The following is a 13,418-nucleotide window of genomic DNA, read 5'->3' as shown; positions in this document are numbered from 1 at the left end:
GTTTTTGCTCTTAATTACTAAGGAGTTATAGACATACAGCAGACTTATATATTCACTGTACAGTACTCATGATCAACAGTAGCATATGGGAAACCTTAGTACCACAGTGAGGTTTATGCATTGTTTGTGAATTAGGAAAACTTTCATATGTATTCGTATGCATCGGGTACCGGAGTATATAGAAGTGTTAGAAATTAGTCTTTTGATAAAAATTGTTTTATGTTTGTGATGTACAATGGTTTGCCGTCTCACCAAAAATGTCAGGGGTTGATGGAAACTCTTTGGCCCCTTTTAAACGGGGCGGATCCACTTAGCGGAGTCCGCCAGCTCAGCAGGAGGTTGCTCTGTTGATCTCCGCTCGGATAACAGGTCACTGAGCAGAGAGTCAGAGCCCTGCTAATTTCTATGGTGAGATCGGACAAACAGGGACAGCATGTCCGTTTTTCATCAGCTCTCATCCGATCTGACCTGCCAAGACGGATGGTAGATGTATCGCCAGACGTCTCTCTTGATCAGATGGCAGGCGGGTGTCAGCAGACACATCTACGCTGACATCCACCTGCCCATAGTCAATGGATGGCCCGCTCGGATCCACCTGAAAAATGGACAGGCCGATGCGAGCGGGCTTGTCGTGTGAAAGGGGCATTAAGTAAACAATATATTGGCAGACACATGTAGTCAATAAAGCGTGTCACACAACATACCAATATTATATTGGGGAGAGACACACTTTGGAATACTTGAAAGGTTTTGTGCACTTCAATAAACCGATTGGTACACACTGTTTTTTGTTTTTCTCTCTGGCTTTTTCACACTGATTGTTTTCCCATACCTACTCCCTTTCTTGGTTTCAGATGAGGACATTAAAGAGTTTTTCAGCAGAACAACCCGAGCAGAGTTGAAGTGGAACTTTCAAATTTGGAAGAAAAATGCAAGCACAGGTAAATAAAGAGTTGGTAAAGTTATACTAAATTTGTAGCAATAATGAATGAAATAGTCTGCCATTACTGACCTTTTTCTGGAAATGTTCTAGTTGGCTTTCATTCTGGTCATAATGCTTTAGTATTTTCTGAGACGTTGGTCTGAAAAAAATATGGAGATCAAAAGATAGGTCATTCCTTGCACACTTGTTGCAATGGGTTAGCATTCCATCTACAGCAGTTAACTGTAAAAGTTACACATGTTAAGGCTTCATGTACACTGCTGCTGGTAAACGGACGTTTAGGAGCAGTTGGGAATTTTTTTCAACTGCTCCTGAACTTTCCTCTGTTATGTTATCTTATCAGTACATGTACACAGGTTTGTTTATAGTCGTTTCGAGGCAGATGTGTTTAGAGGCTTTTTCTTGAACCCAAAAAAATGTGTTGACATGGCTAAATAGGTTGTATGCAGAGCACACAGTCAGTTTGCCTGTGCTAATAAGCACAGATTTCGTCTTCATGTAATAATCCATCTTAAGCTACAAGTTCACTCACCATTGATTCGACTTGCCATTCATTCAAGTCAAGAGACATCATCAGACTGTTCTCATCATCTTAGCATCCCAGCAATCACTGGACGCCTACGTCCTCACAGGCTCCCTTTATTTTCACAAAAGATCTCACAAACAGGAAGTGATGGCTGCAGCAGCCAATCACCTTCTCCGTGGGAGGGGACATCACAGGATGCCCCTCACATGTCCATATTAAGGAGTTGACAACACAAGAAATATAGCTAAAGGATTCAATACAACAATACGATACAATAATAATACAATAACCAATGAACACAGTTCCTGATGAGGGGAGCTTATCTGCAGGTGCATGCTCATGCCACCATATTTATGTTGATCAGACACAGAGGCGACAAGAGCATACATCCGCTAAACCAATAATGCGTTTGCAGAGCGGACACATCCCCCCCCCCCGGGCGAACGTCTGTGCATCACACAGGGGCCCTTTCGCCGGCCGACATCCTCACTCCGCAAACACCCCTCTCCAAATCAGGAAGTTTATCTCAACCAGCGTCAGTCTGCCTCAGTCAGTTCTTTAGAGCGGGTTGCGGGAGAACCAACACTGGGTGACACAATGACAATACATATTAAATAAATCTTCATAAAATTTCCACTACAGCGTTCAGAAGCTGTGTTTAGAGGCAGTTGAAGCGGCTAAACGCAGCGTTTCGTTTACAGATGTTTTTCATTTTTAAACAACTTGCTTACTGGGCACTTAAACATCCCTCCTGCCCAGACCAATTTTCAGCTTTCAGCGCTCTCACAATTTGAATGACAATTACTCAGTTATGCAACACTGTACCCAAATGATTTTTTTGTCCTTATTTTTTCATACAAATAGAGCTTTATTTTGGTGGTATTTGATCACCTCTGGATTTTTTTTTTTTGCGCTATAAGTGAAAAAAGACCGAAAATTTTGAAAAAAAAAATTTTTTCTTAATTTCTGTGATAAAATTTAGCAAATTAGTATTTTTTTTTATAAATTTTGCCCACAATTTATACTGCTACATATCTTTGGTAAAAATAACCCAAAATTTGTGGAAATTTGGTCTGTGTAAAAGTTTGAGTCTACAGGCAATAGTGCAAATCATAAAAATTTATTGCATCGGATGTACTGGCGGCCTATCTCATTTCTTGAGACCGTAACAAGCCTGGAAAGTACAAATGCCCCCCAATAACCCCTTTTTGGAAAGTAGACATTCCAATGCAATGTATTTAGTAAGATGCATGGTGAGTTATTTGAAGTTGTAATTTTTTCTTTCAATACTTTGCAAAATCAAGATTTTTATTGAAATTTTTTCTCAAAATTGTCATTGTAATAGCTTATTTCTCTCACATGGCATGTGCATACCACAAATGACACCCCAAAAAACATTCTGCTACTCCTCCTGAGTATAACGATACCCCATATGTGAGACTTTTTCACTGCCTGGCCACATACAGAGGCCCAACATGCAGGGAGCACCATCAGGTGTTCTAGGAGCATAAATTACACCTCTAAATAGTTGACTACCTATTATGCCGCGTACATACGATCGGTCAAACCGATGAGAACGGTCTGATGGACCGTTTTCATCGGACCAAACCGATCGCGTGTGGGCCCCATCGGTTATTTATCCATAGGTTAAAAAAAAAAGCAATTGTTTTAAATTTAATTGATGGATACCTAACCGATAGAAAAAAAAACGTTTGTAGGCAATTCCATCGGTTAAAAATCCATGCATGCTCAGAATCAAGTCGACGCATGCTTGGAAGCATTGAACTTCGTTTTTTTCAGCACGTCGTTGTGTTTTACGTCACCGCGTTCTGACACGATCGTTTTTTTAACCGATGGTGTGTAGGCACGTCTGACCATCAGTCAGCTTCATCGGTTAACCGATGAAAACCGTCCATCAGACCGTTTTCATCGGATTGACCGATCGTGTATACAGGGCTTTACACTTTTGAAGGCTCTGGAGCACCAGAATTTTTGGGGAAAATGTGGGAAAAAAAATAAACGCATTTTTTTTACACAAACTTGTCCGTTTTATAAGATATCTCAGTGTAAAACAAAAATAGTGCTCTACCACATAAATGAGGTGAAAAATGTGTTAATGAGTGAAAAACCTTAAATGTGAGAATATCTAGAAAAATAGATACAATGTCCTAAACAAGCAATTAGGGATCCAAAAAATGATCGGAGTAGCTTCACAATTCCCGGTATCCACAATTACAACAGAATAACAACGAGTCAGCGCTATATGGCGCCTGCGCCTGCCGTGTAGAGATAACTGCGCAGGCGCCGTATAGCGCCGACTCGCAGCTTGGCCTTTTCTTTCTTGTACATCACGGGACACAGAGCGGCATATTCATTACTATGTGGGTTATATGGAGTACCTTCAGGTGATGGACACTGGCAATCTCAAACAGGAAGTGCCCCTCCCTATATAACCCCCTCCCATAGGAGGAGTACCTCAGTTTTTTCGCCAGTGTCTTAGGTGTTGGTCATGGTTTAGCTTACCTCCACATCCTTGGGATTAAGGTGGGCTAACCGGTTCTGTCCAAAGGCCTCAGTGCTAAAGTGGTCAGCAACCGGACCCCAAACCATTGGGGTGTAGCCCATAATGCTTTCTGTTCAGAGAGCTGGACCCTGGGCCCAGAACTTAGAAACCTTTGGGGGCCTAATTTTTCTGTTGCCAGGGTGCTATATGGGCCCAGGACAGTGGCTCCTTCATAGGAACCCAGGGCCTGAAGGTCTAGACGCCACCCACGGAGATGGGGGAAGATTGGACCTCTTGCTGTGCAAAAGTCCTGCGGCATGGAGCAGGTAAGTATTGGGGGAGCTTGCGGAACTTGGTTCTTAGCAGGTTCCCTACAGGGGGTGCACAGGGGGACAGGCCTGGGTATGCTCTGCATTGGCAAGGAATCACTATGTCTATGACAGAGACTGGATGATTCAATCTTTTCTCCCCAGTAATATGTGACCTCCCTGGTAAGTGTTGCTTAGCTGGGCTGCTGGCGCTAGGTGTGGGATCTCTGTAAGAGGGGAGTCTTTTTCCCATGCTAAAAGGAGGTCTGTGACCTACCTAAAGGGCTTACCTGCCTGGGTGCCTGCGCTGCTCCGTCCTCCATGTGTGATGGCCCCCGCCGACGGGCGCGCGTGCCCGAGATATAAACGATTTTCGCGCCGTTTCCGTGGTGGGGGCGCGTCCCTGTGGGCGGCGAATCACAAATAAAGGAAGGGGAGGTCCTTCCATTAGCTGCCAAGAGCTCAGTGTCATCCTGAGCTAGAGGAGAGGAGGACACAGAGCGGAGCACGCCGAGGACACCCGGTGGCGAAAGGAAGAATTGCAGTTTTTCTAAGGACTGTCAAACCTACAGATAGGTTTTCTTTCCTTTTTTTCAGCAGATGGCTATTGGCAATACTTAGTGGGAGACAGAGTGGTTTCTTTTCCTCTAAAGAAAAAAAAAACAAAAAAAGAAAGAGAAGAAGGGAAAGAACTGCTGATCTCCCTTCTCATTTTGGGCGTTAGTCTCTATCGCTCCCAAACCGACAGATCCCCTTAGCTACGTCTGTGGCTGGGTGATAGCAGGTGTACCTCGGTATTGTACCATGCCTTCTGGGTCAGAGGGTACAAAGGGTGGGGATTCCCCCGCAAAGTCCGAGGGCTCGGACACGGCTATGCCGCTGCTCTCCCCACAGGACATATCAGGGCACGCCTTGATGGGACCTGGGGGATCTGGTGCTGGGGCTGATCCAGGTCAGTCCAACCCCGGCTTTGTCACTGAGAGAGTTCTTGCTGTTTCTTTAGGTGAACTAGAGAAAAGAATGGCAAAAAGGATAGCTAAGGCTATATCGGGTAGAAAGCTGACTAGGTCTCCGTCACCCGAGCAAGAACCCTCAGACACAGAAATCCTTTCCCTAGGGGAATTGGATAGACTTGACGCTTTGGACCAGGGTGGTTCAGAGATCGAGGATCTGGATACTGAGGGGTCTGGTTCAGCCTCCCAAGGGGAAAGTTTGTGGGTTCAGGCCTTAACGGACATGGTCCATGAGGCATTTAAGTTACCCATACCAGAACCTCAAGTATCGGCGGTTTCAGCTTTAGGCTCTTTAAGAACGCCTCAAAGCAACGCAGTTTTCCCGATCCATCCTCTACTCGAGGAGGTCATGTTTCAGGATTGGATTAAGCCAGATAGTCTTTTTACCACCTAAAAAATTCTCTGTTTTATATCCTATGGAGGAGAAATTCTCCAAAAGATGGGCGCCCCCGGCGGTGGACGCAGCCATCTCCTATGTGAACAAATCTTTAACTTGTCCGGTGAAAAACGTACAGGTGTTTAAGGATCCGGTTGATAAACGCTTGGAAACATTACTGAAAGCCTCCTTTACTTCAGCAGGGGCGGTAGTTCAGCCCGCTGTGGCTGCTATTGGAATTACCCAAGCATTATCAGATAAGACTAAGCAAATGCTTAAACTTATCCCTGCCCAGCAGGCAGAGGAATTTTCGGATATACCGAGGGCTATACGCTTTACGGTGGATGCTATCAAGGACTCCATCCAGCAGGCATCACGTTTATCCTTATTTCTAATCCATATGAGAAGGCTCTTATGGTTGAAGAGTTGGGAGGCTGAGCCCCCATGCAAAAAGCTCCTGGTAGGGTTTCCCTTCCATGGAGGACGACTCTTCGGAGAAGATCTGGATAGATATATTCAGACTATATCAAGCGGCAAAAGCACTCTCTTGCCAGTCAAGAAGAAAGCCAGAGGGCCCGCGTTTAAGCGCCAGCCCTCCCCGGGACAGGGGCCCTCTAATACCAGACAGTATCGACGGCCTCCTGCAAGATCAGGCTTTAACAATAAGCCACAAGGCCAAGCCACTGGGGGCAAGAAGCAGTGGTACCGCAAGCCTGCGAAGCCAGCCCCCAAGTCGGCCTTATGAAGGGGCGCCCCCACCCACGATGGTGGGGGGAAGGCTACGTCTCTTTGCAGAAGTTTGGGAGGCCAGCATTCCCGACTGCTGGGTACGGTCTTCCGTGGCCACGGGCTACAAACTAGAATTTTCAGAATTCCCTCCTCCTCATTACCAGGAGTCAAGAGTACCAGGCGACCCGGTGAAGGGAGCCGCGTTGATGGCGGCATTGAATCATCTGCTGTGCCAGAAGGTGATAGTAGAAGTACCAGTCCAGGAACAGGGCTTGGGGTTCTACTCCAACCTGTTTATCATCCCAAAGCCCAACGGCGATGTCAGGCCAATTTTGGACTTAAAGGGAGTAAATGCGTACCTAAAGGTCCGCTCATTCCGGATGGAAACTATTCGGTCAGCTGTCGCCGTGCTCCAGAAGGACGACTTCATGGCGTCCATAGACATAAAGGATGCTTACCTTCATGTGCCAATTTTTCAGCCACATCAGGTATTTCTACGCTTCTCGGTGGCTCATCGTCATTTCCAATTTGTGGCGCTCCCCTTCGGGTTGGCTACGGCCCCCCGGGTATTCACGAAGGTCCTAGCCCCAATCCTAGCCAATCTAAGGACCCAAGAGGTCACGGTCCTGGCTTACCTGGACGACCTCTTGGTCGTAGACCACTCGTTTCCTGGCCTGGAACGAGCAGTCGCCCTCACGGTTCAGTACCTCGAGAGGTTCGGCTGGGTCCTAAATCGAGACAAGTCAGCATTTCGGCCCACAAGGCAGCTGGAATATCTCGGCATGAGATTGGATACAGAACAACAGAAGGTGTTCCTACCTCTATTAAAGGTCAAGGCCATCAAAGAGCTAATACAAATAATTCTGAGCAAGAGAAAGCCAACTGTTCGCCTATGTATGCGGCTACTAGGCAAGATGGTGGCCACCTTCGAGGCGGTACCGTACGCTCAGAGCCACACTCGCATCCTGCAGGCAGCCATCCTGTCAGCATGGAGCAAGAGGCCTCAGGCCTTGGAGATTCCTTTGCCACTCTCACCAAGAGTCCGGCAAAGTCTATCTTGGTGGTTAAACCCTCAGAATCTCCTGAAGGGAAAGACGTTCAGTCCTGTGACCTGGAAGATAGTAACCACAGACGCCAGCCTGATCGGCTGGGGAGCAATTTTGGATGGTTGCACTCGCCAGGGCACTTGGGCAGCGGCAGAGAAGCAGTTGCCCATCAATATCTTGGAGCTCAGAGCTGCCCGACTAGCCCTCAGGGCTTGGACGTCCAAACTGCAGGGGTTCCCGGTGAGAATACAATCGGACAATGCCACGGCGGTGGCATACATAAATCACCAAGGGGGAACCAAGAGTCAAGCCGCTCAGAGAGAAGTGAGCTTGATTTTCTTGTGGGCAGAAGCCCATGTGCCCTGCATATCGGCTATATTCATTCCCGGAGTGGACAACCGACAGGCGGACTTCTTAAGTCGCCAGACTCTATTGCCGGGGGAGTGGTCTCTACATCCACAGGTCTTTCAGACACTCTGCCAGAAGTGGGGAGTGCCCGACGTGGATATCATGGCATCGAGACTAAACAAGAAGCTAGACAGGTTCATGTCCCGCACAAGGGATCCCAGAGCCTGGGGAACCGATGCGTTAGTTTGCCCTTGGCATCAGTTCAAACTTCTTTATGCATTTCCCCCGCTCCAGTTACTACCCCGCCTGCTGCGCAGGATCAGGATGGAGCACATACCAGTCATCCTGGTAGCTCCAGCATGGCCCAGAAGGGCATGGTATTCACTAATCCTGAAGATGGTAGTGGGAGACCCTTGGACTCTTCCTCTACGGCCAGACCTGCTATCGCAAGGTCCGATCCTCCACCCTGCCTTACGGCATCTAAATTTGACGGCCTGGAGGCTGAATCCCTGATTCTCAGGGGTAGAGGTCTGTCTCAGAAAGTAATCTCTACCCTAATCAGAGCCAGGAAACCGGTCTCTAGGGTGATTTATTACAGGGTCTGGAAGGCCTATGTAGGCTGGTGTGAGTCCAAGCGATGGCTTTCTCGCAAGTTTACCATCGATAGAGTATTAAGTTTTCTCCAGCTAGGAGTGGATAAAGGACTGGCATTAAGCACAATCAAAGGACAGATTTCAGCTTTGTCAGTGTGGTTTCAGCGGCCGCTGGCCACCCACTCGCTAGTTAAGACCTTCCTTCAAGGGGTCTTACGTATTAATCCTCCAGTTAAATCCCCGCTTTGTCCGTGGGATTTAAATCTTGTTCTGTCAAGTTTACAGAAACAACCTTTTGAGCCGTTGGCTGAAATTCCTTTGGTTTTACTGACAAGGAAGTTAGTATTTTTGGTCGCCATAGTTTCCGCCAGAAGAGTATCGGAACTGGCAGCCTTATCCTGTAAGGAACCATATCTTATTTTACATAAGGACAAGGTCGTTCTCCGCCCTCATCCTTCCTTCCTACCGAAGGTTATATCCAGTTTTCATCTAAACCAGGATTTGGTATTACCATCCTTCTTCCCTAAACCTACTTCCAGAAAGGAAGGGTTGCTGCATACCTTGGATATTGTCAGGGCCATGAAGGCCTATCTTAAAGCTACAGAGAAGATCCGGAAAACAGATGTGTTGTTCATTTTACCGGATGGGCCCAAGAAGGGGCAGGCAGCTGCAAAAACCACCATCTCGAGATGGATTAAACAGTTAATCACTCAGGCCTACGGCTTGAAAGGGTTGCCTCCTCCGTTATCATTAAAGGCTCATTCTACTAGGGCCATGGGCGCCTCCTGGGCAGCACACCACCAGATCTCTATGGCTCAAGTTTGCAAGGCGGCAACCTGGTCTTCTGTCCACACGTTTACAAAATTCTACCAGTTGGACGTAAGAGGGAATACTGATACAGTCTTTGGGCAGGCAGTGCTGCAGGCTGCAGTTTGAGACCCTCGGATTCCGGGGGGCACCCTTTTGAGTTAAATTTAAAAATTATTTTTCTCAACTAAGTTGGATTTATTATGATTTGAGTATATCTCTAAATTAAATCCTTTTGTCTTGGGAAGATGTTCTCCCTCCCCTCATTGTAAGCATTGCTTTGGGACATCCCACATAGGAATGAATATGCCGCTCTGTGTCCCGTGATGTACGAGAAAGAAAAAGGGATTTTTAATACAGCTTACCTGTAAAATCCTTTTCTTGGAGTACATCACGGGACACAGAGCTCCCACCCCTCTTATGGGGACCATTTTGGGAGGCATACTGCTTGCTACAAAACTGAGGTACTCCTCCTATGGGAGGGGGTTATATAGGGAGGGGCACTTCCTGTTTGAGATTGCCAGTGTCCATCACCTGAAGGTACTCCATATAACCCACATAGTAATGAATATGCCGCTCTGTGTCCCGTGATGTACTCCAAGAAAAGGATTTTACAGGTAAGCTGTATTAAAAATCCCTTTTTTTTATGGAAAACTGGTGACGCGCCTTGTGCGACATGGGAACTTTTTCACAACACGTCAATCATCTAACCCAGGGATAGGAACGCCCAGTCCCGCGGGAATCCAAACCCGGAAGCCGGGGAGAAAATCACAATATAACGGTATGTACGGCAAAGAAAAAAAAAAGACCTGCATACATACTGTAAATGTCGTTAGTATGCTGGATGTAATGTTAGAATTTTTTTTTAGGGTGAACCCCCGCTTTAATCAACATAAATTGGAACATGAGGAATATTTACCAGACACTAAAGGTAGAAATATCCATATATGATAATAATCTGAACATGGAAAAATCCTATCAAAAGAAGGGCGTCTAATTCTTCCCTTTTAGCTTGGTCCCTTTTCCTGAAAAAATTATTATTGTCCGTCTTATTCCTTAAAGGGGCAAAACCTGAGGGGCCCTCAGATGGATTATTTTGGTTATCCCTCAGGGAGCCATATTCAGTAGTAGAATACTTTCTACTTGTCTCATAAACGTTTTCACAATCACCCAAAGATCCATAACGATTTTGTATGGATAGATCATATCTCCAAGTGGTGTCTCCATAGTGCCCCCCCAAAGACCAATTCTGGGAAGGAATCTCATATCCTCCATGATGGTCCATATAAGGTTGCCTCCCCTGGGTATAATAATAGGTGTTACTATAATTATTATAAGGTGCCGATGTCTGTCTATTTCCACCCATATTCGGAAATATCCCCTGTGTCCTTGGGGACTGATTAGAGGGAGGATAATGATTCATCCACACATACGTGTTAGTCCGGTGTATATAACTGGGCGAATACTTCTGAAAAATACGTTAATAATGGCCGTATTTTGAAAAGCCTGTCATGATTTGGGTCATTTCGGGGAGGGCACTGGGTATTATCCAAATGGATGAACCTCATGATCATGAGGTATCTGGCTCTGGGCATTGCCGTGGAGAAGATTGGCATGTGGTAGATGGGGCGTTTTGACCAAAAGGATCGCAATTCATTTTTTTTGTTGAGTCCCATACAAAACGTGAGGCCTAAAAAAACCTTCAACTCCACCACCTTTGGGTCTCTCCACTTAAAGGGACGGGCATAATAAGATGTTGGATTATTTGAAATAAATTGTTGGGCATATGCAGTAGGTTGCACTGGGCCACAATTCTAGATACAGTGCCTTGCGAAAGTATTCGGCCCCCTTGAACTTTGCGACCTTTTGCCACATTTCAGGCTTCAAACATAAAGATATAAAACTGTAATTTTTTTTTGAAGAACCAACAACAAGTGGGACACAATCATGATGAAGACTGATCAGAGATGCAGCCAAGAGGCCCATGACAGAGTGGGAGACTCTGTCCATAGGACAACAATCAGTCGTATACTGCACAAATCTGGCCTTTATGGAAGAGTGGCAAGAAGAAAGCCATTTCTTAAAGATATCCATAAAAAGTGTCTAAAGTTTGCCACAAGCCACCTGGGAGACACACCAAACATGTGGAAGGTGCTCTGGTCAGATGAAACCAAAATCGAACTTTTTGGCAACAATGCAAAACTTTGTTTGGCGTAAAAGCAACACAGCTCATCACCCTGAACACACTATCCCCACTGTGAAATATGGTGGTGGCAGCATCATGGTTTGGGCCTGCTTTTCTTCAGGGACAGGGAAGATGGTTAAAATTGATGGGAAGATGGATGGAGCCAAATACAGGACCATTCTGGAATAAAACCTGATGGAGTCTGCAAAAGACCTGAGACTGGGACGGAGATTTGTCTTCCAACAAGACAATGATCCAAAACATAGCAAAATCTACAATGGAATGGTTCACAAATAAACATATCCAGGTGTTAGAATGGCCAAGTCAAAGTCCAGACCTGAATCCAATCGAGAATCTGTGGAAAGAACTGAAAACTGTTGTTCACAAACGCTCTCCATCCAACCTCACTGAGCTCGAGCTGTTTTGCAAGGAGGAATGGGCAAAAATGTCAGTCTCTTGATGTGCAAAACTGATGGAGACATACCCCAAGCGACTTACAGCTGTAATCGCAGCAAAAGGTGGCATTGCAAAGTATTAACTTAAGGGGGCTGAATAATTTTGCACGCCCAATTTTTCAGTTTTTTATTTGTTAAAAAAGTTTGAAATATCCAATAAATTTCGTTCCACTTCATGATTGTTGATTCTTCAAAAAAAATTGTTTTATATCTTTATGTTTGAAGCCTGAAATGTGGCAAAAGGTTGCAAAGTTCAAGGGGGCCGAATACTTTCGCAAGGCACTGTAGCATGTCCTCAGTAAAAATGTAATTAAAAAAAATTGATTGGGGAAAAATTGTCCGTGTCCTCCTGGACTGCTGGCTGGGCAGTGAAAGGGGGAATGTTGGCTTCTCCTGAATTAGGAGGAAACCACAAGGGGTTCTGAAGGGCATAGGGAAGGCTGGCATGGGTCCTTGGCCTCTCTTGCCCAGGTACTGCGGTGCTGCTGGATGGTACTTTGGTGCTGGTGGATGGCACTTTAGTGCTGGTGGATGGCACTGAGGCGGCACAGGTGGGCACCGATGAGCACTGATTGCAGATGGGCACTGAGGCGGCACAGATGGGTACTGATCACAGGTGGCACTGATTGGGCACTGATTTGCACAGGGTGTAGTGTGGTGTAACTGACTTTACTACTAACAGATGGCTCTCCCTCCTCACACGCGGTGTCTGTGTGAGGAGGGAGAGCCAGCAATGAGAGATGATCTCATATGTTTTACTTTAAGATCATCTCTCATTGGCCACGACGATCACGCTGTAAATGGCACAGAAGTTCGGGGAACGAGGAAAGGGGAGGCCGTATATAGATGGCCTCCCGGCATTTTAGGTCCATGCTGTAGCCGGATTTCGGCTATAGCGCGGATGGGAAGAGGTTAACAAAAAAAAACTTTTTTTTTCCCCCAAATGCTTCTAGACGCAAACGCAGCTAAACGGCCGTTTTTAGAGACTGGTTTTTAGCTGTCAAGTTAAATCGTTCAGGAGAGATTGAACAATGTCCCGTGTACATGAAGCCTTAGCCTCCTGATATATTGCTGGGGAAAAATCACACACTCAAAAAAAAGAAAAAAACATAATTACCTACTGGATTGTCACGCGCTGCCAGTTGAGATTGATAATCGCATCACCTATTGACCTATTTGTAAGTTTTCTCAAAAAAGATTTAACTTCTTTTTTAATGTAGAATTAAACTTAGAAAATAAAAAATTCTTCTGCATACTAGTTAATTATGCCTTTGTCTTGCAGATTTTTTTTTTTTTTTAAACAAGGATTTACTTCCTCTTTAACTGTGATCCAGAGGGAAATGTGGAATAATAGGTGGGGGTTTAAAAAAAAAACTTTTGTTCTAATTGCTGCACTGCAATCCATCTTTGAATCTAGAATTGCATAAAAAAAATGTGATTATTAAATACAGAAATTTTCTAAAAAAGACTGCACTCACGACAACAAAATCAAATGGGGATAAAGCATTTGACTGTATGTCCTGGTAAGAAGACATAATTATAACCTGTCAAAACTACAGTGATTAATTATGCAAATGTATGGAATT

At 45.4% G+C, this 13,418-nt stretch overlaps 1 protein-coding gene across 4 annotated transcripts in view; it reads left to right on the top strand.

Moving 5' to 3' along the window:
• The window catches only part of TCF20 (transcription factor 20), a 531,880-nt gene that overhangs the window by 432,693 nt on the left and 85,769 nt on the right, over nucleotides 1–13,418 (top strand). For 3 of the 4 annotated variants that reach the window (XM_040359596.1, XM_040359598.1, XM_040359597.1), the window contains one exon: nucleotides 855–941. The exons of the other annotated variant lie outside the window; for it this stretch is intronic. In XM_040359596.1, coding sequence (XP_040215530.1) covers nucleotides 855–902 — 48 coding nt within the window. In that variant the 3' untranslated portion in view covers nucleotides 903–941. The remainder of the gene's footprint in view (nucleotides 1–854; nucleotides 942–13,418) is intronic. 4 annotated transcript variants of the gene reach the window in all.

Source organism: Rana temporaria, chromosome 7, assembly GCF_905171775.1.
Source record: "Rana temporaria chromosome 7, aRanTem1.1, whole genome shotgun sequence".
NCBI lineage: Eukaryota > Metazoa > Chordata > Amphibia > Anura > Ranidae > Rana > Rana temporaria.
Note: the sequence above shows the minus strand (reverse complement) of the source record. Positions and strands in the feature narration are given on the sequence as shown.